General features: G+C 41.4%; 2 protein-coding genes across 5 annotated transcripts in view; both read right to left on the bottom strand.

Annotated features, from left to right (window-relative positions):
• HSD17B3 (hydroxysteroid 17-beta dehydrogenase 3) overlaps window positions 1-4,572 on the bottom strand; it is a 55,456-nt gene extending 50,884 nt beyond the window's left edge. Inside the window, exon 1 of the mRNA XM_027550247.1 lies at window positions 3,558-4,572. Coding sequence (XP_027406048.1) covers window positions 3,558-3,711 — 154 coding nt within the window. The 5' untranslated portion in view covers window positions 3,712-4,572. The remainder of the gene's footprint in view (window positions 1-3,557) is intronic.
• Window positions 4,573-18,156: 13,584 nt separating this feature from the next.
• SLC35D2 (solute carrier family 35 member D2) overlaps window positions 18,157-27,835 on the bottom strand; it is a 58,254-nt gene continuing 48,575 nt past the window's right edge. For 3 of the 4 annotated variants that reach the window (XM_027550249.1, XM_027550250.1, XM_027550248.1), the window contains 3 exons: window positions 21,013-21,091; window positions 19,820-19,902; window positions 18,157-18,797 (listed from right to left, as the gene is read on the bottom strand). In XM_027550249.1, the coding sequence (XP_027406050.1) occupies window positions 18,695-18,797; window positions 19,820-19,902; window positions 21,013-21,091 (265 nt within the window). In that variant the 3' untranslated portion in view covers window positions 18,157-18,694. The remainder of the gene's footprint in view (window positions 18,798-19,819; window positions 19,903-21,012; window positions 21,092-27,835) is intronic. The other variant, XM_027550251.1, reaches the window with a different exon arrangement.

Below are 27,835 nucleotides of genomic sequence, written 5' to 3' on the forward strand. Positions count from 1 at the left end.
TCACTCAGTGTAACAGGCTCTAGGTTCATCTACCTCACTGCAACTGACTCAATTTTTTCCTTGTAGAACTGAGTACTTTTCCACTGTATAACAGCACATACATATTTAATGACTGAGCTCTAGAGTAAAACTCAATTGTGTGAATGTCATAGCTTCAAAATAAACTACAATTCAGTATATACCTATCTGCAATTTACCTTTGCAGCAAAATCGAAGGATATGCTTTCCAAAAGTGTGTACGAAAGCTGTGTGTGCATTTAGTTTACTTGAGAGGGAAAGCGGACCAAGCAAGCAGCACACTGGCAGAAGCACCCTCATTTTAATAATTACCAATTATTTTATGTGTTTATTTGGATACTTTTAAGTGACTCCATGCATATGACCTATTTCACTTGGTAGAGGTACTATGCTCAGGGTTCTGTTGTCTTCCGCTCCATCTTCCCCTTCCTTACAGGCGTCCTCCAAATCACCAAGTACCAAGCCTGAACTACATAGGCAAGATCCTGTCGCTAAGTGGCTGGCATCTACTGAGTGCTTACTTTCTGCCATGCACTTTATTTGGGGCGTTTGTTTGTCATTCACTTAGACCTAATTATTTACCAACTAAATTACACAGCAGCTTTACACAGCGTGAGATGGACAGGAGACAGAAGAGAGGAGGCGGCTGGCATCTGAGGTTCCTGGCTGCCTCCCCTCCTGCTCCTGTGCGTTAGCGGTGAAGTTCTCAGTGCCGCCTCCGTCCCAGTTCCCGGACCGGGCCTGGGACACAGGTTAAATTAGGTCCAGGCTCTGTCACTCCACAGCCACCTGGGTTCCCACTAGCAGCTTCTTCACGGGAGTTGGGGGTGAGGGTGACAGATGAGGCTGTTTGAATTTAGGGAGAAGGTGGAACAGGCATCATAGGTCCAGTAAAGCTCTTCCTTGTCAGGCTTACAGAAACACAGAAAGCGCATGTGGCTGGGCAGCCCCACAGCCACCATTTCATCTAACCTTCAAAACAAGCCTGTAATGCGGGGACCATCATTTCCCTTATAAATGAGGAAGCTAAGGGAAAGTTCTTAACCCAATCAAGGCCGCAGTGCTAAAGATGATGGCAGCAGGATCTGAACCCAGGCTTTGATCTTGGCCCCAAAACTCTATAAAGGATACCAGTGACAAAATTGGGAAATCGGCCACATATAGCTGCATATGAATTTCTTTTGGAATGCTTGTTCTTAGAAGGGCCAAGTTCTAACCCCTCAGAGCATGGCATTTAAATCTGTGTGGAGCTGGGCTTAAAGGATCCAGAACACTCAAGTTCAGAATGCTCAGCAAGTACTTTGGGAACTTCCTACTGACCTGAGAGGAAGGAGTTCTCACACATACATATCCTCTCTCTCTCTCTCTCCAGATATAACAAGCAACAGTTAAAAACACATTTTTTTCATGCCAAACAATTTCCATATAATAATTTTTTAATTTCCAATGCTGAGGGTATAAGGTTGCCAGCTCTTGCAAATAAGGACACAGGATGCCCAGTTAAATTTTAATTTCAGGTAAACAGCAAATAATTTTTTAGTATAAGAATGTCCCATGTAATAACTAGAGTATCATGTATTAAAAATTATTTATTTATCACTAAATAAGAAATTCAAATATAACTTGAGTATCCTGTATTTTATCTGGCATTCCTATAAGGTTGTTTACAATCTCTCCTATTTAGCCTGGGATTGTATTCCTAAAGCCACTTAAAATCTTTTTTATTTTTTTTAAGTCACTGGATTTCTTACAACCCTATTGTAGCATAAAACCTGACAGCTGGGTTTTTGTTTTTGTTTTTTTCTTTTTCATAATGCAAGGTCTTGGCTTATGCTTTGATTGCCAGTTAGGTATCAGTTTCAAAGAGGCACCTACTTTAAAAACGGTGATTGCTAATATAAGTTATTTTGGCCACAGGATAACGTAAAGAGCCAGATAATCTCCCCCAAACGAGGTCTCTTTTTTAAAAATTTTGTTATTCAGTTGCTAAATCGTGTCCAATTCCTTGCAACCCCACAAAACTGAAGCACATCAGGCTTCCTTGTTCTTCACTATCTCCCAGAGTTTGCTCAAACTCATGTCCATTGAGTCAGTGATGCTATCTCACCCTCTGCCACCCACTTCTCCTCTTGCCCTCAGTCTTTCCCAGCATCAGGGTCTTTTCTGATGAGTCAGCTTTTCGCATCAGGTGCCCAAAGTATTGGAGCTTCAGCATCAGTCCTTCCAATGAAAATTCAGGGTTGATTTCTTTAGGATTGACTGGTTTGATCTCCTTGCTGTCCAGGGGACTCTCAAGAGTCTTCTCCAGCACCACAATTCAAAAGTATCGATTCTTTGGCATTCAGCCTTCTTTATAGTCCAATTCTCACATCTGTACATGACTAGAAAAACCATAGCTTTGACTATACGGACCTTTGTAAAAAAAACCTGACGTCTCTGCTTTTTAATACGCTGTCTAGGTTTGTCATAGCTTTTCTTCCAAGGAGCAAGCATCTTTTAAAAATCTTGGTTGGTTTCAATAACTGACCATTTTGACCACTTGTTTTTTCTCTTCCCGTGCTTTAACTTCCCTCTCTTATGTTTTAAATTCACTATTAAAGAAAGAGTTCTTGAAACCCTAGGCCCCCAGTCCGGAATAAAATAAATGCAGAACCCCAGGCCCGTTCACTCTCTCCCTCTCTTTCTACACATGACCTTGTTGTGGCACCAGGTGCGCTGTATAATTTACAGGTCCTGTAGGTAATAAACCTTTATTTTTTCTTAAGTTTCCTGATGGTGCTGAAAGGCATTTTGCAATCATAGTAAGACCTACAAGGGCAGGCCAGGTCACAGCATTGGTTATTGATAGACTGACACCAACGCATAATACCAACTTTGAAATGCAAACCTAGCACTTCATTCAAGGAGATGCTGAAACCATAGCCTCCTGTTCTTCACCTTAAACTCAGCATAGGGCTGAAATTCTGCATGACAGTTTCAGGAGCCAAATTCTATTGAGAGGCAGTGATTAATCAATCTACTTGGGACATAAACCAGACCCAGATTCTGAATATAACCATTTAAAAACATGTCTCCACAGAGATCTTTATTGCCTTGATTTTGCATTACCCTCACTTGGTGACAGGTCTCTGAGAAATTAGTATAATAAAATGGATTTAAATTATTATTGGATTTCAGAATTTTGAAGCTCTGTTTAAGGAAATGAAAGCACTCTGGGTTTTTGAAAATCTGGGGAAGATGATACATAATTTTCTGCCTCATCCATGATTTGTATCATCAGAAACTCCAAAAATAAGAAAAACCAACTAGTGAGGATGAGAGGAAAAGCACACAGGAAAGAACTGAGTCACATTCTTCCTGAATGATTCTCCTGATGCCTCACATCACGTTTTTCAGTCAAGTTCATTTGTACTTTCCAACCCCGCAAATTAACCCAAAGGAATTACATCTTTGCTCTCAAAAGGAAAAGATGCAATATATCATTGAGACCTAAGTAATAATAAAAACAACAAGAACAAAAGATGAAAAGCTTTCTTTACCTGCCCATTCTCCCATTGACTTCAAGAAAGACCTTGGCAAAACTTTCCAGAAGTGCAGGAAAATACATTTAGAGAATCTCACGCATTTCATCAGGTAGACCAGGCAAACCAGCAACCCTACAAAAATGAAGAACTGCTCCAGAGCCTCCTTCATGATGGCACCATGGCAGATGCTGTTTCAGACCTGGTCCAGTCCCTCACAGCCTTCGAAGTGAGCGTGGCTGCTCTGCAGGAGCATCGGTCCCCTTCTGGAGTCACTGGGAACATTTCAATGAGTCACTGTGTCAAGGCATTCAGATTAGAGTAACTTCTTTACACAATCCTCTGATTCACAAGCTTTAAAATAAAATATTCTTTCTAATATTTTTATAGCACAGTTGGGCTTTTGTGAGGCAGGGGAGTGTTGAAGAAGTCAAAGGTGAACATAAAGATAAAGACCGGACAAAGAAAAATGGCAGCCCAGCATTCCCTCCCTAAATCTGGAAGCTAAAAAAGATACTAAAAACTATGCAAAATTCTAGAAGTCATTCATTCACTTAGTCAACAACTATCTATTGACTGCCTACCAGGTGGCAATCACTGTTTGAAGCCTTGGGAATAGAGAATAGTAAACACGGGCAGTCACTGCCAGGGGGAGCTGAGATTCAGAGTCAATATGCAAATAAAAAGATAATGTCACATATCAGTGCCATAAAAAAGTGCTGTGGAGTGACAGGAAAAAATTCTGTGAAGAGGTGGTATTTTGAGCTGAAATTTGAGTGGAAAGGAGATAGCCCTACAAAGATAAGTTTCTTCCTCCAGGCTGAGGGAACAGCTAGTACAAGTGACCTGAAATGAGAAAGATGCATGTATTTGAGGAGTAAATAGCACTACACAGAGGATCTGGTGTGTACAGAACAAAAGAAAAGAATAAAGTAAGATGGAGGCATGCGGAGGAGCCAGATACTCCTGGTGAGGAGTTTGGACTTAAGTGAGAGGAAGCCACCAAAGACACTCAGATAATTGTTGTTTTCGTTGTTCAGTCACTCAGTCGTGTCTGACTCTGTGACTCCATGGACTGCAGCATGCCAGGCTTCCCTGTCCTTCACTATCTCCTGGAGTTTGCTCAGACTCATGTCCATTGAGTCAGTGATGCCATCCAACCATCTCGTTCTCTGTCATCCCCTTCTCCTCCTGCCCTGTCTTTCCGAGCATTAGAGACTTTTCCCATGAGTCAGCTCTTCTCAGCAGGTGACCAAAGTATTGGAGCTTCAGCTTCAGCATCAGTCCTTCCAGTGAATATTCAGGGTTGATTTCCTTTAGAATCGACTGGTTTGATCTCCTTGCAGTCCAAGAGATTCTCAAGAGTCTTCTCCAACCCCACCATTCAAAAGCATCAGTTCTTTGGTTCTCAGCCTTCTTTATGGTCCAGCTCTCACATCCATACATGACTACTGAAAAAACATAGCTTTGACAATATGGACCTTTGTTGGCAAAGTAATGTCTCTGCCTTTGTCATAGCTTTTCTTCCAAGACAATAGCATTACATAATCTGAGTCACTTGATGCTGAGAAAAGGTGACCTTTTGGAGGTAGAGATGGAGAATGGTCACGACATAGAAACAGGGGAATGAAGAGACTCTGACATCATCCAAGAATAGTGTCCTCATGTTCAGCTCTTGGCCCTCTTCTCTTTGGTGTCCACACTTAGTCATTTGATGGCATTACCTAATCTCTTGACTTTAAGGACTTTGTGCACTGAGAACCCCTAAATGTATAACTTCAACGGTAACCAGGCTGCTCATCCATACTTGCATTTCCATTTGAATGCAAGTAACATTAACACCTCCATTTGAATGCTTAATAGTCATCTCAAGCTTAAGTCTAATAATGGCTTCTGATATTATCTTCAAATGTCAAAACTTATTTCCCTTGCCAATTTCCCTATACCAGAACATGGCAGCTCTTATGTTCCAGTTGTTCAGATTAAAAACCTTGGAGACAGGTTTGCCTGTATGTCAGGTGATGAGCAAAATCCTTTCAGTGAGGAGGAGACCCAGGAAGGAAAGTGAGAGGTACAAGTTACTGCCAAGTTCAGCCTGCATCGTTCTCTAAACCATGGCATGTATTTACCCTGGCACTTTCAACTAAGGTCCTTATCTGGAGCAGCTTCTCAGTTCCAATTGTCACTTGTTCATGAAGCTATGGGCTACCTGAAAAAAGTACAAGTAATATGGAGATTAAACTATAATTAGAGCAAATGAGATGGCCTTTGCCAACAGCGGCTCCCCATTTCTTCCCATTTTTCCGACTGCCCCTTATTTACTATGTCTTGTGTACCCAACTCTGTACTAAGCACATTACAAGGATTACCTGTCTTGGTTAATTATTACTCTTTCCACTGATGGTTAGTTGGCAGAAGCAGATAGTGTAGATCAACCATCTCAGCTCATCCACAAATGTTCCCAAAGGAGTGAGAGGCTGAGGTGTTTGATAAACATGAAGACAACAATTATTGTTTTTACTAAGGTCTGGGAAAAGCCAGGCCAATGTCCAGCAGTCTGTCCTGTGACTCTGGTTTAGTTTTATTCTGAGCATATTTTTTATTGGCTTATCTTATTTATTGCTTGTGGTTGGGTCTCCTGCCACGACAAGTAAATTCCTTTGGATTGGGACTTTGCTTTGTAGAACAAAAGTACTCTGACCCACAGAATAGAAGAATATTCAAAAGAGCATTGTTTCAATAGGGAAAACTGAGAACTATCCCAATGAGTTTATTCTCACAGTGGAATATTATACAGTAGTGCAAATGAATGAATGATAGCCAAACAGAACAATATGTGACATTCAGACACAATGTTGAGTCAAAAAAAGCAAATGCCAGAATATTACATTAAGTCTGATATTTTATAAACTCAAAAAAGCAATATAAAGAAATATATTGCTTATGTTAAAATGTGATAAAATTGTTGTTACAAACAATGGAATGATAAACACAAAATTCAATATAGTGGTTTCATCTGGGGAAAAATGATATGATGGAGAGGTCCTATAGGCAGGTATAAGCTACTGGTATCATGTGCTTCTTGAACTTAGCAGTATGTACATGAGTGTTTACACAATATAATACAATGTTTTATAACTTATATACATTTCACACATAATCTTTTGCTTGCAATAATTATACTATACTAAAATGTACAGTGAAAAACCTGAATATTCATGATGATTTCAAACATGAAAATTAAATAAAATATAATTATATGGTTAAAAAAAAGCAAGTAGTCAAGGTTGTATATTGTCACCCTGCTTATTTAACTTATATGCAGAGTACATCATGAGAAATGCTGGGCTGGAGGAAGCACAAGCTGGAATCAAGATTGCCAGGAGAAATATCAATAACCTCAGATATGCAGATGACACTACCCTTATGGCAGAAAGTGAGGAGGAACTCTTGATGAAAGTGAAAGAGGAGACTGAAAAAGTTGGCTTAAAGCTCAACATTCAGAAAACGAAGATCATGGCATCCAGTCCCGTCACTTCTGGCAAATAGATGGGGAAACAGTGGAAACAGTGGCTGACTTTATTTTTCTGGGCTCCAAAATCACTGCAGATGGTGATTGCAGTCATGAAATTAAAAGACACTTACTCCTTGGAAGGAAAGTTATGAGCAGCCTAGACAGCATATTAAAAAGCAGAGATATTACTTTGTCAACAAAGGTCCGTCTAGTCGGGTGATGGTTTTTCCAGTGGTCATGTATGGATGTGACAGTTGGATTATAAAGAAAGCTGAGTGCCAAAGAATTGATGCTTTTGAGCTGTGGTGTTGGAGAAGATTCTTGAGAGTCCCTTGGACTGCAAGGAGATCCAACCAGTCCATCCTAAAGGAGATCACTCCTGGGTGCTCATTGGAAGGACTGACGTTGAAGCTGAAACTCCAATACTTTGGCCACCTGATGCAAAGAGCTGACTCATTTGAAAAGACCCTGATGCTGGGAAAGATTGAGGGCAGGAGGAGAAGGGGACGACAGAGGATAAGATGGTTGGATGGCATCGCTGACTCAATGGACATGGGTTTGGGTGGATTCCGGGGGTTGGTGATGGACAGGGAGGCCTGGCGTGCTGCGGTTCATGGGGTCGCAAAGAGTCGGACACGTCTGAGCAACTGAACTGAACTGACTCAATAAATGTTGTTGTCAGTCACTCAGTTGTGTCTGACTCTTTTCGACCCCAAGGACTATAGTTCACAAGGCTCCTCTGTCCATGGGATTCTCCAGGCAAGAATACTGGAGTGGATTACCATTTTATTCTCCAGAGGATCTTCCCAACTCAGGGATCAAACCTGGGTCTCCTGCATTGCGGGCAGATTCTTTACCGTCTGAGCCACCAGGGAAGCCCACTCAATGAATATTCACTCTTTAAGGAAAAAGGAAAAATGAGCCTTTGTTTTGTGTGGGTGCAATGAAGTTTGTCCTGTTAAAGAAGTCTTTGGTAGACAGGTGACAGACACTGGTACAGGTCAGGGGCAAGCTGCAGAGCCTCAGGGAGGAGGGCTGGATCTCGACTGGAAGCCTGTGCAGTTAAGTGACGAGGAAATGCAAAAGAACGAACAAAGCAAAGAAGGGAATGGATTCCTTCACAACTGACCCATTTATCAATATTTGTTTGGGGTTTACCTGTCCCAGAGGACACAATGGTTGGACTTAATGTGATAAGATGTGGAGGGGAGAGCCAAGGGGGTGGGAAACTGGAGAAATTCAGAGAAAGAAATAGGCCTGAAGAAGGCTGTAAGATATTTGTAAGGGCGTGGCCTTCCGCCTGAAGCATCTGTGTAAGTAAGCTGTGGTATGCATTAGGGGAAAAAATTATAAGAAGTTTCACACCAGAGAGACCTGAAGAGAATGTGACTTTGTCGCCAAGTTTTCAGTAAAAGAGAACAAAACTAATTTTTTCTAATGATGTGTGTCATCAAACGTCATCCAGAAATGGATAGCGGCTTTCACAAAGGTTTCTCTGATAGCTCAGTTGGTAAAGAATCCGTGTGCAATGCAGGAGACCCCAGTTTGATTCCAGGGTCGGGAAGATCTGCTGGAGAAGGGATAGGCTACCCATTCCAGTATCCTTGGGCTTCCCTGGTGGCTCAACTGGTAAAGAATCCACCTGCAATGTGGGAGACCTAGGTTCGATCCCTGGGTTGGGAAGACCTCTGGAGTAGAGAAAGGCTACCCACTCCAGTATTCTGGCCTGGAGAATTCCATGGACTCTATAGTCCATGGGGTCACAAAGAGTTGGACACAACTAAGATATGCAGATGACACCACCCTTATGGCAGAAAGTGAAGAGGAACTAAAAAGCCTCTTGATGAAAGTGAAAGTGCAGAGTGAAAAAGTTGGCTTAAAGCTCAACATTCAGAAAACGAAGATCATGGCATCCGGTCCCATCACTTCATGAGAAATAGATGGGGAAACAGTGGAAACAGTGTCAGACTTTATTTTGGGGGGCTCCAAAATCACTGCAGATGGTGACTGCAGCCATGAAATTAAAAGACGCTTACTCCTTGGAAGGAAAGTTATGACCAACCTAGATAGCATATTCAAAAGCAGAGACATTACTTTGCCAACTAAGGTCTGTCTAGTCAAGGCTATGGTTTTTCCAGTGGTCATGTATGGATGTGAGAGTTGGATTGTGAAGAAGGCTGAGCGCCAAAGAATTGATGCTTTTGAACTGTGGTGTTGGAGAAGACTCTTGAGAGTCCCTTGGACTGCAAGGAGATCCAACCAGTCCATTCTGAAGGAGATCAGCCCTGGGATTTCTTTGGAAGGAATGATGCTAAAGCTGAAACTCTAGTACTTTGGCCACCTCATGTGAAGAGTTGACTCATTGGAAAAGACTCTGATGCTGGGAGGGATTGGGGGCAGGAGGAGAAGGGGACGACAGAGGATGAGATGGCTGGATGGCATCACTGACTCGATGGATGTGAGTCTGAGTGAACTCCGGGAGTTGGTGATGGACAGGGAGGCCTGGCGTGCTGCGATTCATGGGGTCGCAAAGTTTGGACATGACTGAGCGACTGAACTGAACTGAGCGACTTCCACTTTCAACCTTACCCCGCCCCCCGCACCACCACCACCCCCGTCCCGCCCCACACACACATACAGCTAGATGTTCCTTGACACACAAGTCTCTTTGGAAAGCAACTTGCAAAATGGCACCTTGCTTCATCAGATCAAGCAAATGAGGAGTCAGATGAAAGAGAGAAGCCACACTCTTTTGCAACCTAATCTTGGAAAGAACCACCCATTACTTTTGCTGTATTCTATAATGAGAAATTAGTGCACATTCTAGGTCCAGCCCATATTCAAAGGGAGGAGATTATACAAGGAAGTGAATATGAGGAGGCAGGCATTGTGATCCATTTCAGAAGCTACCCACAACATGTATTTACTATACGATGCCATTTCAGTTCAGTTCCGTTCAGTCACTCAGTTGTGTTTGACTCTTTGCGACCCCATGGACCACAGCACACCAAACTTCCCTGTCCATCACCAACTCCCAGAGTTTACCCAAACTCATGTCCATTGAGTCGGTGATGCCATCCAACCATCTCATCCTCTGTTGTCTCCTTCTCCTCCTGCCCTCAATCTTTCCCAGCATCAGGGTCTTTTCAAATGAGTCAGCTCCTTGCATCAGTGGCCAAAGTATTGGAGTTTCAGCTTCAACATCAATCCTCCCAATGAACACTCAGGACTGATCACCTTTAGGTTGGACTGGTTGGACCTCCTTGCAGTCCAAAGGACTCTCAAGAGTCTTCTCCAACACCACAGTTCAAAAGCATCAATTCTTTGGTGCTCAGCTTTCTTTTTAGTCCAACTCTCACATCCATACATGACTACTGGAAAAACCATAGGCTTGACTAGACGAACCTTTGTTGGCATAGCAATGTCTCTGCTTTTTAATATGCTGTCTAGGTTGGTCATAACTTTCCCTCCAAGGAGTAAGCGTCTTTTAATTTCATGGCTGCAGTCACCATCTGCAGTGATTTTGGAGCCCCATAAAATAAAGTCAGCCACTGTTTCCCCATCTATTTGCCATTTAGGGCAAATCTAATCTTCAGTAAAATAAATCAGAACATTGATTTATTTAACCCTAACCCTAACCCCTATCCCTGGGATTCTCCAGGCAAGAACACTGGAGTGGGTTGCCATTTTCTTCTCCAATGCATGAAAGTGAAAAGTGAAAGTTAAGTCGCTCAGTTGTATCTGACTCAGCGACCCCATGGACTGCAGCCTACCAGGCTCCTCCGTCCACGGGATTTTCCAGGCAAGAGTACTGGAGTGGGGTGCCATTGCCTTCTCCGGGAAAGTCACTGTTAAGTATACTTATATCAGCAAATTTTTTAAATGTTTGAGTTTTTTATTGAGGTATAATTGACATATGACATTATATTAGTTTCAGGTACACAACATAATGGTTTAATATTTGTACATGTTGCAAAATAATCACCACTGTAAGTCTAGTTAATATCCATCACCATATATGTTACAAAATTTTTTTTAAATATTTATGGTGAGATCTACTGTCTTAGCAACTTTCAAATAGGCAATACAGTATTATTAACTATAGTCACCAGGCTGTGTATTATATCCCCATAACTTATTTATAGCTAGATGTTTTTACCTTTTGACCTGATCACCCTACATCTAGTTCACCCACTGCTGCCCCGCCCCTTTGGCAACCACCAATATATTGTTTATCTGTAAATACATTGCATGCTTAGTTGTTTCCAACTCTTAGCAACCCCATGGACTGCAGCCCACCAGGCTCCTCTGTCCATGGGATTTACCAGGAAAGAATACCGGAGTGGGTTGCCATTTCCTCCTCCAGTGGATCTTCCCAACCCAGGGATCGAACCCAGATCTCCATTTCTGCAGGCAGATTCTTTACTACTGCCACCAGGGAAGCCTAAATTCAATAAATGGTAACAAAAAAGTGTCCTTATGATACATGTCTAGTAACTCTACATAGGATGGAGACAGAATAGTTTGAGAACTGGGCCTCTGAAACTGGAATCAAAGACCGAAATGCCTACAGTCAAGGCAGATTAGTGTGCATGTTAAGTCACTTTAGTCACGTCCAACTCTACAGCCCTGTGGACTTCACCCGCCAGGCTCTTCTGTCCATGGGGATTCTCCAGGCAAGAATATTGGAGTGGGTCGCCATGCCCTCCTCCAGGGGATCTTCCCGACCCAGGGATCAAACTCATGTCTCATATCATCTATATTGGCAGGTAGGTTCTTTACCACTAGCACCACCTGGGGAGCCCCAAGGCAGACAAGTAATATAAATTAATGAAGTAGGCCAGGCACCTTAATCTGTATTGTTTCAAAACAAGCACATAGTAGGTGTAATTTCTATTTCCACAAATACACTCTTGAACCTTTGGCTCTCTTGATTCAGCTTTTATTTTCCTCCTATGCTCTCAACTCTGTTGTTTGGAGGTTTTTTAACATTTATTTTTATTTGTTTGGCTGTGCCGGATCTTTAGGTGTGACACGCGAGATCTATCAATAGTTCCCTAACCAGGAATTGAACCTGGGCCCCCTGAACTGGGAGCTCAGAGTCTTAGCCTCTGGACCACCATAAAAGTCCTTCGACTTTGGTTCAAGGAAAACAACACTACAAGCACACTAATGAAAGGCAGACACTCAGTCACACGACTGGAGACACAGAAAATGGTGGAGAACATGACAAAATAACAACTACCCCCGACCTCAGCTCCAGCTGACTGTTACCCTATGGAGATTCTGGCCCACCTGGCAAGTTGTGATTTTTTTTTCAACTATTGCAAGAAATCCAGTTTCTAATGTGAAATTTCTCAATTTTTATTAGAAAAAAATTTATTTGAATGACAGCTAGAAAATAAAGCCACTAACTCAAAAAGCATTTTAACAAAGCATAGACTAATTAATCCTAAAGGAAATCAGTCCTAAATAGTCATTGGAAGGACTAATGCTGAAGCTGAAACTCCAATACTGTGGCCACCTGATGCGAAGAACTGACTCATTGGAAAAGACCCTGATGCTGGGAAAGATTGAAGGCCAGAGGAGAAGGGGATGACAGAGGATGAGATGGTTGGATGGCATCACCGACTCGATGGACATGAGTTTGAGCAGGCTCTGGCAATTGGTGATGGATAGGGAAGCCTGGCGTGCTGCAGTCTATTGGGTCTCGAAGAGTCAGACAACGACTGGGCGACTGAACTGAATTGAACTGAGACTAAATAATGCAATCTCTAATCTTCCTTTGGACAATTTCCAGGGATCTTAAATGGTTTTACAGTCTTCTCTACTTCCCCTTGTATTCCTGGAGAGTGGGCCCACAGAGCATCTCACGCTGCTGTCCCACCTTCCCTAGACAGAATGTCACACTTCAAGTAAGCAGAATTTGAAGAACAAGGTTCAAGTACTGTGACACAATTACGAGGCACATCTCTGTTCTGAGCTGTGAGTGAGAAGGATGTGGCAGTGAAGCCTAGCTGTCCTGTCTCCTGGTCTCTCCCTTCCCTACCCTTTCCCCCCTTTTTCCTCCCCTTCCTTTCCTTTTGCCTCTCTCTCTCCCTCTGACTGCAGCCAGCTGACCACACTGGCTGGAGGAAGATGCCTTCCCACCAGGTAGCAGATATAAAAATTACCCCTGGGCTCATCCAGGAGCAAGCCTCCTGAGGCCAAAAATGGGACAACTTCTTGAGGAAACATATTAATCTTGAACTTTTTATTTTCCTCTAAAGCAGGGATCCTTACTTTTTTCAGTGCCATGAACTACAATGGCAGTCTATAGATGGCTACAGCCTCCTTCTCCAAATAATGTTTTTAAATGCAAGAAATAAAACACATAAAATTATAATGAAAACCAATTGTCATAAAGTTACAGCAATATTTTCTAAATATGATGTACTATAACATTAAAATACATCTAAATCTGATGTATTCTTCTTTATGAACATATTAAACAATAAGAACTAGTGGAGGCACTAAGAACTATAAGAATACTGAGCAATGCACCAATGATTTTCTACAAAAACTCTAAGGTGATACGAAAATATTTCAACTTCTATCGATAACTAAGTCACAAGTACAGCCAGTATTAACTATGGTCTTGCCTACATTCAAATGAAAAGAAATGCTGCATTTTCATTAGAAAAAATGAAGATGTTTTCTTTCTCCATTCAAGTTCATCAGCCCTCTAAATTCTGTGAACCTCAGGCTATGAACCCTTGATACTAAAAAGATGATCTGGACCAAAAGTCTGGGGTAGTGTGGCTCCCCACTCAAGTGCTCTTGCTTGGAAAATCTCATGGACGGAGGAGCCTGGTGGGCTGCAGTCCATGGGGTCGCTAGAGTCCGACACGACTGAGCGACTTCCCTTTCATTTTTCACTTGCATGCATTGGAGAAGGAAATGGCAACCCACTCCAGTGTTCTTGCCTGGAGAATCCCAGGGACGGGGGAGCCTGGTGGGCTGCCGTCTATGGGGTCGCACAGAGTCGGACACGACTGAAGTGACTTAGCAGCAGCAGCAGCAGTGCTCCTCAGATTACCAGGGTTAAAATGCAGATTCCTATTCAGTGTGTGTGTGCACCTGATATTCTGCATTTCTAACAAGCCCCAGGTAATGCTGATATTCTGATCCAGGAACCACACATTGCAGAGAAAAGGTTCTGAGGCTTATTATGGGAGACCTCAGCCTGGAATGGAGGTAAGAATCAGAGACACACAGATGGTGTTCCGTGACCCTGGGAGGTCCCAGGGATGGCTTCATCCTAAAGGGACATGTTTTGTTTTACCACATGTTTCAGTATCTAGTGACAGAAAGGGAACTTAGAGATCCTGAGTTGCTGGGCGCCCTCAGTTTCCCAAAGTACAGAGTGGCAGCTACTGATCAGCTAAACCACTGACCCTTGACAAGTCCCAGTCCTCAAAATATATGCACAAGCACACACACCCATTCACAGAAAACAAAAAGTACTCACAAGTTGTAAACATGACTCAACAAGACTGCAAAGCTTAAGTGATCATGCAAAAGGAAAAAACTCACTAAAGTCTCTGAAAGTATTGACATATGTATCTTTGCCATTTTCCCGAGAGCACAGAAAATATATATAAATTAAAAATATGTAAAATATATAAACATATACTAACAATTATACACATATAATATATAACTCTTCTCTAAACTAGGTTTTATTCTTTAGGCAAACTCAGCTTTCACTAACTTCTAGTGCCCCTGTACTTTTACTTATATATGGAATATATTTTAAAAATACTAAAACAACAGGAAAAAGTACAAGTTAACAAACGTCACTGCTATTAGCAGTAAAATAGCCAAAAGTAAGCAAAGTAGCAAGTATATTAAACTAGTTTTCCTTGTTCCACTAGAATGGTTTTTATTACTTTTTTTTTTTTTTTAAGAAAAAAGAAATCTGGAGACCTGATGCACTGGGCTATTCTTCTTCAGCCTCTCTGAAGTTCGTGGATCCCTTTTGCACCACCTCTCTGCATCCAGCATTCTCAGCTAAACTTAATTCAAAACCCAGATTGGCATTCCCATCAACCCACCCTAGTTCTGTAGAGGAGAGCAGAACTTGCACGTTTCAACCCAGCTACAAAAATCTGCCTGCACTGTCGAAGACCCAGGTTCAATCCCTGGGTCAGGAATATCTCCTGGAGAAGGAAATTGCAACCCACTCCAGTATTCTTGCCTGGAGAATCCCATGGACAGAGCAGCCTGGCGGGCCACAGTCCATGCGATCACACTGAGTCGGACAGGAGGAAGCTAGCCACAACACACAGGACTGCTGGACTGCTCATAGGGTGCCCTCTGCTGGCCACATATGGAAACAAGGGAAGGAAAGCTTTCCACACTGATTTAAAAAAAGGCGGGGGCAGGTCATGTAAGACCAAGCATTTGAGGTGATTGCAAAAGAAAAATATTTAAATAAGAACCCCATTCCGGGAGGGATGTTCAAGACGGAGGAGAATATGTATACCTATGGCTGCTTCATTTTGATGTTTGACAGAAGATAACAAAATTCTGTAAAGCAATTATCCTTCAATTAAATAAATAAATAAAAGGACCCCATCCTGAGGCATCCTGGCTATTGAAACAAAAGACCAACCATAGTAAGACTAGAAAAACACAAAAGCATCTTCCTTTAAGAATTCTAAAAATGAAAATTAGAAAAAACAATTTTGGAAGAAAATAAACCTTGTTTAAGCTTAACATTGAAAAAAAAAAAAAGTGTTGAAGTTAACATTTTTCAAGTCTTAGTACTTTTGGTCCCTGGATTTCATTTGATGATGATGCAAGAAAAGGTGGTTACCCTGTTTGGGAGCCCCAAGGTAATATTCGAGAAGCCTTTAAAAGTAAATTGAAACAATAAGGAACTCCTACAATTCAAAAACACAAACAAAACCCAAACAACCCAATTCAAAATGGGCAAAGGATTTGAACAGACATTTCTCCAAAGAATATGTACAAAGGGCCAACCAGCACACGAGAAGACACTCCACATCACTAATCACCAGGGAAATGCAAATCAAACCTACAGTATCACTTCACACCCATTGAACAGAGGAGCCCGGCAGGCTACAGTCCATGGGTTCACAAGAGTCAGACACGACTTAGCGACTAAACCACCACCACCTCCTACTACTGCTACCAAAAAGAGCAAATAACAAGTGAGGATGTGGATAAACAGGAACCCCCTCACTGTTGGTGGGAATACAAAATGGTCTCTGTGTTACTGTGAAAAATGATGAGGCTTGGAGAGCTTCCACTCGATGAACACATTCATGTGCCAGGAGGGGTTATGAAAGCTCCAAACCATTTCCAATATACCTTGTCCTATGTACTTCTTTCCTTTGGCTATTCCTGAGTCAAATGCTTTATAATAAACTGGCAATAGAGAGTAAAGCACTTCCCTGAGCTCTGTGAGCCATTCCAGCAAATTACTGAACCCAAGGAAGCGGGTATGAAGACTCCAGCTTTCTGGTCAGTTGGTCAGAAGCACTAGTCACAACCTGAGACTTGGGACTGGCATCTGAAGTAGGGGGAATCTTGGGGGACTGGGCCCTTAACCTGGGGGGTCTGTGCGAAATCTGGGTGGAGACAGAATTTAACTGTAGGACCCCTTGTTGGCATCCAGAGAGTTGAAGAATTGCTTAATGTGAGGGAAAGTCCCTACACATTTGGTGTCAGAAGTGTTTTATGTGTAGAAGAAACAGGTTTCCTTTTACCATCCAAGAGCTGAATGCAGGGTCTCAAAGAAATATTTGTACACCCACGTTAATAGCAGCATTATACACAAATAGCCAAGAGGTAGAAGCAGCCCAAGAGTCCACTGACAGATGAATAGATAAACAAAATGTGGTATATCCATATGAGGGAACATTACTCAGTCTTAAGAAGAAAGGAAATTCTGACATATGCTGCAACATGGATGAACCTTGAGGACATTATCCTAAGTGAAATAAGCTAGCTGAGAGATAAATACTGTGTGATTCTACTTTTATGTGGTATCTATAGTAGTCAAATTCATAGAGACAGAAAACAGAATGGTGGTTGCCAAGGGCTGGGGAAAGGGAGGAATGGGGAGTCATTGTCTAATGGGTATAGAGTTTTGGTTTTGCAAGATGAGAAGGTTCTGGAGATTGGCTACACAACACTGTCAATATACTTAACACTACTAAACTGTACACTTAGAAATGGTTATGCTGATAATTGTATGTTATGTGTATTTTATAATTAATTTTTTTAATTAAACATGTCAACACAATCATTCCTTCATTTGCTGCCCTGTCCATCTGGTTCAGCTTCTATAAACTTAGAAAGTCAGAGCTGGCAGGGATTTGGGAATATTGTTCCATTGTACAGATTAAAAAATGGAGGCAACCATGGCAAGGTGACTTGTGGAGCTCTCAGTGAGTCAGCAGTGAAGACAAGACTGAAAAGAAGGGCCCCTGATTCCCAGAGTGGGGCCTTACCTTGCGCCACAACCCCTGTGAGGACAGTCCATTTCTAAATGGTGCCGTATAGTGCGTGCGTGCTCAGTCATGTCAGACTCTGCAACCCAGTGGACTCCTCTGTCCATGGGATTTCACAGGCAGGAATACTGGAGTGGGTTACCATTTCCTCCTCAGAGGATCCTTCTAACCCAGGGATCGAACGCACATCTCCTATGCCTCCTGCCTTGGCAGGTGAATTCTTTACCACTGAGACACCTCGGAGGAGATGATAAGAACTGTCATCCAATCCGAGGTTGCTTCCCATGCACCATTGGTCTGGGAAGTCAGGCAAGCCCAGGAAAAAAAAATATACCTTGGTTAAAGTTGATGTGATCTGAATTTCAGAGTCCCCTGAACAAACCTGGGAGGAGAACAGGAGAGAAATATAACCTACTTAAATAATATAACCTACTTAAATGTTGACAGAGCACGCTGAGTATTGTTTTTCCATTGAGTTATTTTGTAATTTTTCCCAACATGAGTCATTTATTACCCTTCAAGGCAGACTGAATAAAATGACTTACTGTTTATTGCCTGCCTACAATAACATAACAGTATGAGGCATGCATATAAATTATTTTTTATTTTACTTTGATGGTTGTGAAGATACCAACATATAAGATCAAATCAAAGCTAACAACTTTACTGGCAGTTAAGTGGTTGATTTTACTAAAATGAAGACATGTCTGCTTAAACCAAAAAAATGTTCTCATTGGCACTTTGCTTTGGCTGGGATCTTTGAAATTAAGGCCAAGGTGCTGATAAGCACGCTCACCAGCATTGGCCTTTGACCGCCCCTGAAGCACTTTGGATACCTGGAAGAGTACACAGGTGTGTGGGCCCCGCAAGTGCCTTGGAAACGATCCCTTTCACCAACTGTTTGAAAAGATTCACTTTCAGCTGGTAAGGCTTTGCCCGGGTACGTTTCTCAGGGTTGATGATGACTCCTTGTGCAGCACATGAGGTAGATTCGCTTTGCATTTTGCAGACATTCCTGTTGTGCCTTAACCAGAAGGGCAAGTGCCACAGCCAAAACAGCTGGGAATATCCCCCCCTCCCCACAGTCTGCAAGCAACTCTGCAATTCTGCCCCAGGTTCTAGACCTTCAAATCTTGAGAGATGTTTTCTTCATCCACAGGTTGTTTAGGCTTTAACTGGCTGCCTAGAGTTAAAAAGGAATATCTCAAGCCTCCTGCCATGCTGAAAGAAGGAAAAAAACAACAGTAAAAATAAATTCCATAGGTGGTACCATCAACAGTTATACTCTTGATAAAGATAATCAGCCTAATTTTTTTGATACTTTGGCTACTTATTTCTTTTTTCAAATTTTGTTGAAGTATAATTGATTTACAATGCAGTTGGCCTAATGCAGAGACATTACTTTGCCAACAAAGGTCCGGCTAGTCAAGGCTATGGTTTTTCCAGTGGTCATGTATGGATTTGAGAGTTGGACTGTGAAGAAGGCTGAGCACCAAAGAATTGATGCTTTTGAACTGTGGTGTTGGGGAAGACTCTTGAGAGTCCCTTGGACTGCAAAGAGATCCAACCAGTCCATTCTGAAGGAGATCAGCCCTGGGATTTCTTTGGAAGGAATGATGCTAAAGCTGAAACTCCAGTACTTTGGCCACCTCATGCGAAGAGTTGACTCATTAGAAAAGACTCTGATGCTGGGAGGGTTTGGGGGCAGGAGGAGAAGGAGAGGATGAGATGGCTGGATGGCATCACTGACTCAATGGATGTGAGTCTGAGTGAACTCCGGGAGTTGGTGATGGACAGGGTGGCCTGGGGTACTGTGATTCATGGGGTCGCAAAGTTTGGACATGACTGAGCGACTGAACTGAACTGATTATCCTAAAATGGTGTCCTACCTCTGAGACCCCAAAATGCCTTTCAAAAGTATCTCCCAACATCTTTAACACATGTGCTTTGATGGAGCACAGATTTAGTGAGGCCCATTCACAAAAGGAAGGCCACGTGTAGGGTCTTTTCTGTGAGGAGGACACATGAATTAAATTCATCTCTCGACTCTGAATTTTCATTACACACATCCCCATGAACCACATGAGCAAGTATGTCATAAAGAGATGAACTGAATATTTCAAGTAAAACTTATTCTAGGAATTGTAACATCAAAACACCTCCTATTCTTTCACTTATAACATATTAATCAGGCTTTTAAAATTCATGTTACTAAAATGAATTCATTTAAAAATCCCACTTACCAAATATTTAACCCTACAAAGTTTAACACAGAGAAAATGTAGTCTCCACCTACTAACATTCCAATGTAGGCCACGGATACATTCTGCAAAAAGAGAGGATTAGTGATCTTAGAAGTAAAGGATTTGGGGGGAAAACACATATATATGGTGAAATCTGAAACAAAATATTTTAGTTACTTTTGAAAGAGATTTGCATATAATAGGAATTCATGGAATATTGAATATGTGAATAAAAACTATAACATATGGCTTTATAAAGAAAATGAAGTAAACTATAACACTATAATCACAGAACTGCATCATCCATACCTTCTTCCACATACTATACCAGAAAAAAGATGTAAGAGTTGGGTTGTAATCAGCTTTTCAGATCTCATCTCTTTATCATCACTGGGTAGGGAATTTTAATCATATTAGTCCTAAATGTAAACTGATTAAGACAGCTGACAAATTCTAAGCAGTACTCGGTCCAGTATATTCTCAATGGTCTTTGGGTAGCCAAAAGATAAGTCTACTGATGAAGCACTTATTCATCATAGAAGCTCATGTGAACAGAAACACAAAGCAACTGCAGAACAGAATTTAGAATACCTCACCCTCCGATTCATTAGTGTGTGTACTCAAATGCTGTACACACACAGCATATACACCAATCCCAGCATTAATCACCTTATAACTGTGTGCAGATCTAGACTGAAAACAGTTCTTCATAAGGATTCCCTTAGTCAGCAGTATTCTCCCAGAAAATCAAAATGTAGATCACTCTGTATCTTGTCGCAGAAATTTGTAATTTTTTCAGCTATTTTACTTGGTTTTCCCATACCATCCCTTCCTTCCATTCCCAGTTTAAAAGTTATAAAGGATGAGATGGTTGGATAGCATCATCAACTCAATGGACATGAGTTTGAGCAAACTCCAGGAGACAGTGAAGGACAGGGAAGCCTGGTGTGCTGTAGTCCATGGCGTTGCAAAGAGTCAGACCCAACTGAGCAACAGAACAACAACCTTTAAGTTAGCAGGCCTTCCCTCTGTCTTGTGGATTAAAAGATTAGAAAATGTAAGAAGGGATTACCCAGCCATAGCTGAAAATATCACAAGCCTCCATTCTTACTATACCATGGATAATAACAACAATAAAATCAAACAGTCAATCCCCCAATTTGGTTGTTTATTTCAAGGCTTCAACCACTTACCTTGATGGCTCCAACCACCGCCGTTGTCAGGGCTGAATTGTAGTAGCTGCACAAAACTGTGGAGTACATCAGCAGAAACCTGGGACAAGGAAGCAAACACCTAAGTGGAGAGTCAGCTGTTTTAAACAAATAAAAAAGAAAAACATACTATGAAGATTTTAAAACCTACATTTTAAAACACCTCCTTATTAACTTCAACTTTTTACAGGAAAATGGTCTAGTCGTGCATTAGCCAAACTTTCTACCTTAGGTGTCCTTTTCATTTTATCTGTGCATTTCCCATCAGTGTTTCCACAAAAAGGGCATAAAGACAATAAGATTTTTTTAAATGATCTGAACTCTTTCACTTAACAGCTATGTTACAACAATGGTTTTCAATCCTCTCTGTGGATCAGAATCGCTTGATGCACTTTTAACACCATGATGCCTGACAGACAGTCTCCTTCATCTGGTTTGAGGTGGGGCCCCAGACATGTGCTGTATCAAAGATCTGTGGATGATTATAATGTGCAGCTAGTTTTGAGAAACACTGGTGTTAGCAGGGAAAGCTGCTGAACGATTGCTAGCTTTGGACTAAGAAGATTTAGATAATGGGTTCCACATGCCTAAATACTCCTGTACTCTACTACCAAAGTTAATTCAACAGGTATTCAGCATTGACCAGTATGTCCGACACTGGCCAACAAAATGATTACAGAATCATGACCAGGCATCAGAGAAGAAAATATATATTCACATACACAGAAAAGAATGAAGAATCCAATCAAAAGTAAAGAAATACATTCATTTCATTCAAGTAGTAAACAAAATTAGGTGTAACCCAAGTGGGGTGCAAAATTTCATCCACTGGAATCAGAGATTAAATGTTGAAAGAGGTTACCATCAAAACTGGTTAAGAATGAAACTGGAAAGATACAGAGAACATAAGATGTGTTGGATTTTAAAGCTAAATCCTAGCTTGGGAACTGTACTCTAAGAAAGGGCTCAGGCCCCAGGCATTAGGGAGACTCCCCCTGGGGCAATGTACCTACCAGTTTCAGGTCCAGGTCCAAATTTCTGATTGTTAACAATAGAATCTAGATCACTAATATGCAACACAATAACCATTTTTGGCCTGAATATGTTCATTACCAGGAATGATAGAGAAAAAATATTAGAGATAATATATATCAAGTTTTTATACTAAGTTAAGGAATAAACTCAATTACAAATAAATTTTGTAATCTTCAGAATAATGTATGTCTTTGTTATTAAGGTAATTACAACAATTTTACAAGTGAGAGAATCCAACATCTTGACTTTGGTTGTTTGTATCTGAAATCTATATTAAATTTGCAATTTTCACTTGAAAAGAATACAAAAATCTAAGTCTGTACACAGTATTCTGATGTTTAAAAGGTGATTTACCACATTGCCAAGTTTGGTTTACTAGATTTCAAAGAGTTTCTAGGTTTATAAAACAACCTGGCCCATCAGCTTCTCTAGGGTTTCATAACACCTTGGAATTGCTAGGAAAATATCAGGTAAATTACATTTGTAAATTACATTTAAGATGTTTAATTTTTTTTTAATTCACTAAGTTATGAGACTGATTTACAGTAAGTTGTTTAGGAGATTTCAATCACTTAAACTTCACTTAAACCATTAACCAAATAATGAAAGTATTCTTATATTAATACAAAAGTTACTAATTTTATAAATAAAGCAAGAGTATTTATAAATTGGCTTAAGAAAATACAAGTTTTTTTTACAGTTTTAATAAATTCAACATTAATTTATAGACCCAGGCAGCTATAAATAATCCAAAGCATGCATAATAAAAAGATTAAAAAATCAACCCAATGTTGATTGTTGCCTGCTTTTCTGGGCCTGGGTAGTAAGAGCACATAAGCCACAGCATCTGCCCTGGAGGAGCTAAGAGTCTAATAAAATAGCAGAAATCACAACTCCTGGGAGGGACCCAACCCAGTTTCCAGGACATAGTAAAGCTTCCTGTAGACTTCCTAACCTGGACCACAGCGTTATACCCAAGACAACAAAGATGTTCTTTATGTTCCAGTTTTGTTTAAATTTCCTAATCCAGGGTTCCAAACGTGCAATGTTTTCTTCATTCCAAATTTTAGTGAAACCACCTTGGCCAATTTCCATCTACCATGAATGTGGGCCACCAGGACACTCACCCACCAGCTGGGCTGAGTGAGGGGAGGAGTCCCTGTCTCCAGCCTCCTGGGGGAATCCGAATTAGCAGCAGTTCTCCTAAGTGCCAGATGGCGTCTGATACAGGAACAGCCACTTTCTACAGACAGACAGGCTGCATTTCTTTTGTTGCTGTTGTTCAGTCGTTAAGTCCTGCCTGATTCCTTGTGACCCCACGGAGTGCAGCACGCCAGGTTCCCTGTCTTTCACTATCTCCCGAAGTTTACTCAAACTCATGTCCATTGAGTCCGTAATGTCATCTAATCATCTCATCCTGTCGCCCCCTTCTCCTCCTGCCCTCAATCTTCCCCAGTATCAGGGTCCTTTTCTAGCTTCATATCTGGTGGCCAAAGTAATGGAGCTTCAGCTTCAGTATCAGTCCTTCCAGTGACTATTCAGGGTTTATTTCCTTTAGGATTGACTGGTTTGATCTCCTTGCAGTTCAAGGGACTCTCAAGAATCTTCTCCAGCACCACAGTTCAAAAGCATCTGTTCTTCAGCACTCAGCCTTCTTTACGGTCCAACTCTCACATCCATATATGACTACTGGAAAAACCATAGCTTTGATTAGACAGACCTTTGTCACCAAAGTGATATCTCTGCTTTCTAATACACTGTCTAGGTTTGTCGTAACTTTTCTTCCACGGAGCAAGCGTCTTTTCATTTCATGGCTGCAGTCACCATCCACAGTGATTTTGGAGCCCAAGGAAACAAAGTCTGTCTCTGTTTCCATTGTTTCCCCATCTATTTGCCATGAAGTTATGGGACCAGATGCCATGATCTTAGTTTTCTGAATGTTGAGTTTTAAGACAGCTTTTCACTCTCCTCTTTCATCTTCATCAAGAGGCTCTTTAAAGAGTTCCTCTTTGCTTTCTGCCATTAGAGCAGTATCATCTGCATATCTGAGGTTGTTGATCTTTCTCCCGGCAATCTTGATTCCCACTTCTGATTCATGTAGCCCAGCATTTCACATGATGTACTCTGCATAGAAGTTAAATGAGCAGGGTGACAATATTCAGCTTTGATGTACCCCTTTCCCAATTTGGAACCAGTCTGTTGTTCCATGTCCAATTATAACTGTTCCTTCTTGACCTGCATACAGGTTTCTCAGGAGACAGATAAGGTGGTCTGGTATTCCCATCTCTTTAAGAGTTTTCCACAGTTTGTTGTGATCAACACAGTGAAAGGCTTTAGGATAGTCAGTGAAGCAGATGTTTTTCTAGAATTCTCTTGCTTTTTCTATGATCCAACAAATGTTGGCAGAGAGAGTAACTATTATATAAAATGACTAGGCCCAAAGGAGTATATTAAAAGTTTCTAAGTAATATAATAGTTTTCTATATGCAAAGGACCTATACAGTCCTTTGGCTAAGACCAAGATTCTGAACTAAAAGATCCTCCATTAGCTCAGTGCAAAGGAAACCACTTTTAAAACCAAAAATGTCAATCTTCACATGATAGTTTTGATTTTAGCATCTATGAATTAATAAAATGAAAAGACATTTAAAAGCACTGCTGAATTCTCAGTAGCTTTCTGCCATTCCATACTTTTAAAATCATACTTATCATCTGTGTACATCTGAAAAATGATGGCACAGATACAAGATACATTTATTCAGACAACAGATACCAGCTGGTGTTTATAGGGCCCCGAGGGATGGAGGTGCTCATGTGGAAACCCCTGGACCAGAACCCCTGCTCAAAGGTTTCTTCCTGTTTCTGAAAAATAACACAAAAAATAACTGATTAACCCAAAGTTGGATGGCACACTCCTGGCAGTCACAAGCAGAACCTAAATGGCCTTGTTTACATCTTGTTGTTGATTGCTATTCCACGTACAAGCATATATAGAAATCCAACACAAATGTTTGAGTAATAAAAGGCCACTTTCACACTCCTTCCACCAATCACAATGATACCCAAGCACATTACTCTCTTATTCCAAATTTCAAAGAACTTCAAGTACTCTCATCTTGCCCAACTCTAGTAAGAACTCACTCTTACCCCAGACCACAGTGGTGTGCCAAGGAAGCCAAAGCCATGGGATAAATATGGCCCATTTTCCTGGAGCATTGAGTTCACACTAGGATGTACTTTGTTGGGCAATGATGGGGATATCTAAACTCTTTGAAGGTTCTGTCACTCCAGTGCCCAAGCAACCAGCAGAATTGTTTTGTCTTGTACCCTACATCTTGGCAGTATCAGTGAAGTTTCAAAGAATAGAACATTCTTTATACTGTCAGCAGGGAAAACAGATACACTTGTATTTCTATTAAGGAACATATTACTGCTTCAGTGAGATCAAAGAGGCTGCTGTGTGCATGCTCAGTTGCTTCAGTCGTGTCTGACTCTGTGTGAGCCTATGGACTGTAGCCTGCCAGGCTCCTCTGTCCATGAGATTCTCGAGGCAAGAATACTGGAGTGGGTTGCCATGCCCTCCTCCAGGGGATCTTCCCAACCCAGGGATCAAACCTGTGTCTCCTGTGTTGCAGGCGGACACAGGGACATTTAGGTCTTTACTGACTCAGCCACCAGGGAAGCCCATCAAAGAGGCTGCTACTGGGGCAGAAACAGAGTCAAATAATTGCCTCCAGGGCCTGGGGGCTGGTGCCAGCTGCTGGTGTGAACGAACCAGAACCTGTCACTTCTGGGCAAGATTAAAAAGACCGGCAGAGCTAGCTTTTTAAAATCTAGTTTGTCTACTTGAATTTCAGTCTTATTTTACCTTTGCCTGTGTTAAATTATCGTGGCTGCCACAATCCGGTTTACCTGCCTGATGCAATTTCATCATAAGCTTTATTTACAAATTCTTGGTTACAAATAGCATTCCTTAAAGCTGAATCCTTAACCCTAGCTCAAAAGAAAAATCTGCCCTTTTCATCATTCTGTTGGCTTCTTAATGTACATTTTCAAAGTGTTAAAAAGTTTTTAAATTACATTTTCAACTCTGGATAGAGGTTGGGTGGTCAGAAAAAGCAAGTTGGAAATGCAAACTTGAAAGCAGTGAAAATAAGAGAGAAACTGACAGAGAGTTTTCTGGAGTCAGGGTTGGAATGTGCACACATTAATCCTGTGGCTCCTTGAGCTTGAACCAAAGCGAAGGGACAGTCCGAGCCCAGTCCCAGCTGCTCTGAAAACCAAGGATGTGCTCAGAAGCTTACAAAGGTTTGTATTACTGCCAAGAAGGAAATGATCTGATCACAGTGTCTTCTGAGTGAGAAACTGTAAGAAAGCAGCATTCTGAAAAATGCACCATGAAAAAATAGATTTCTTCTAAATCAGTTTCAGACTTAAAACTGACTGAAGATGAAGTACACATAATAGAAGAAATAATAAAAAGGCAGAGGAACCAGAGATCAAATTGCCAACATCCACTGGATCATCGAAAAACCAAGAGAATTTCAGAAAAACATCTATCTCTGCTTTATTGACTATGCCAAAGCCTTTCACTGTGTGGATCACAATAAACTGTGGAAAATTCTGAAAGAGATGGGAATACCAGACCACCTGACCTGCCTCTTGAGAAATCTGTATGCAGGTCAGGAAGCAACAGTTAGAACTGGACATGGAACAACAGACTGGTTCCAGATAGGAAAAGGAGTACATCAAGGCTGTATATCGTCACCCTGTTTATTTAACTTATATGCAGAGTACATCATGAGATGTGCTGGGCTGGAAGAAGCACAAGCTGGAATCAAGATTGCCAGGAGAAATATCAATAACCTCAGATATGCAGATGACACCACCCTTATGGCAGAAAGTGAAGAAGAGCTAAAGAGCCTCTTGATGAAAGTAAAAGAGGAGAGTAAAAAAGCTGGCTTAAAGCTCAACATTCAGAAAACTAAGATCATGGCATCCAGTCCCATCACTTCAAGGCAAATAGACAGGGCAACAGTGGAAACAGTGGCTGACTTTATTTTTCTGGGCTCCAAAATCACTGCAGATGGTGATTGCAGCCATGAAATTAAAAGATGCTTACTCCTTGAAAGGAAAGTTATGACCAACCTAGACAGCATATTAAAAAGCAGAGATATTACTTTGCCAACAAAGGTCCGTCTAGTCAAGGCTATGGTTTTTCCAGTAGTCATGCATGGATATAACAGTTGGACTATAAAGAAGGCTAAGCACCAAAGAATTGATGCTTTTGAGCTGTGGTGTTGGAGAAGACTCTCCATTCTAAAGGAGATCAGTCCTGGGTGTTCATTGGAAGGACTGATGTTGAAGCTGAAACTCCAATACTTTGGCCACCTGATGTGAAGAGCTGACTCATGTGAAAAGACCCTGATGCTGGGAAAGATTGAGGGCAGGAGGAGAAGGGTACAACAGAGGATAAGATGGTTGGATGGCATCACCGACTCGGTGGACATGGGTTTGGGTGGACTCCGGGAGTTGGTGATGGACAGGGAGGCCTGGCGTGCTGTGGTTCATGGGGTCCCAGAGTCGGACACGACTGAGCGACTGAACTGAACTGAATCATAAGTGATTTGATTTAGGTCATACGTGAATTGCCTAGTGGTTTGATTAGATTTGATAGAGTACCTGAAGAACTATGGATGGAGGTTCACAATAACCATGATGGTGTGGTTATCCAGTTGGCACTCACCTAGAGCCAACATCCTGGAGTGTG

This window comes from Bos indicus x Bos taurus, chromosome 8 (genome assembly GCF_003369695.1).
Source record: "Bos indicus x Bos taurus breed Angus x Brahman F1 hybrid chromosome 8, Bos_hybrid_MaternalHap_v2.0, whole genome shotgun sequence".
Classification (NCBI taxonomy): Eukaryota; Metazoa; Chordata; class Mammalia; order Artiodactyla; family Bovidae; genus Bos; species Bos indicus x Bos taurus.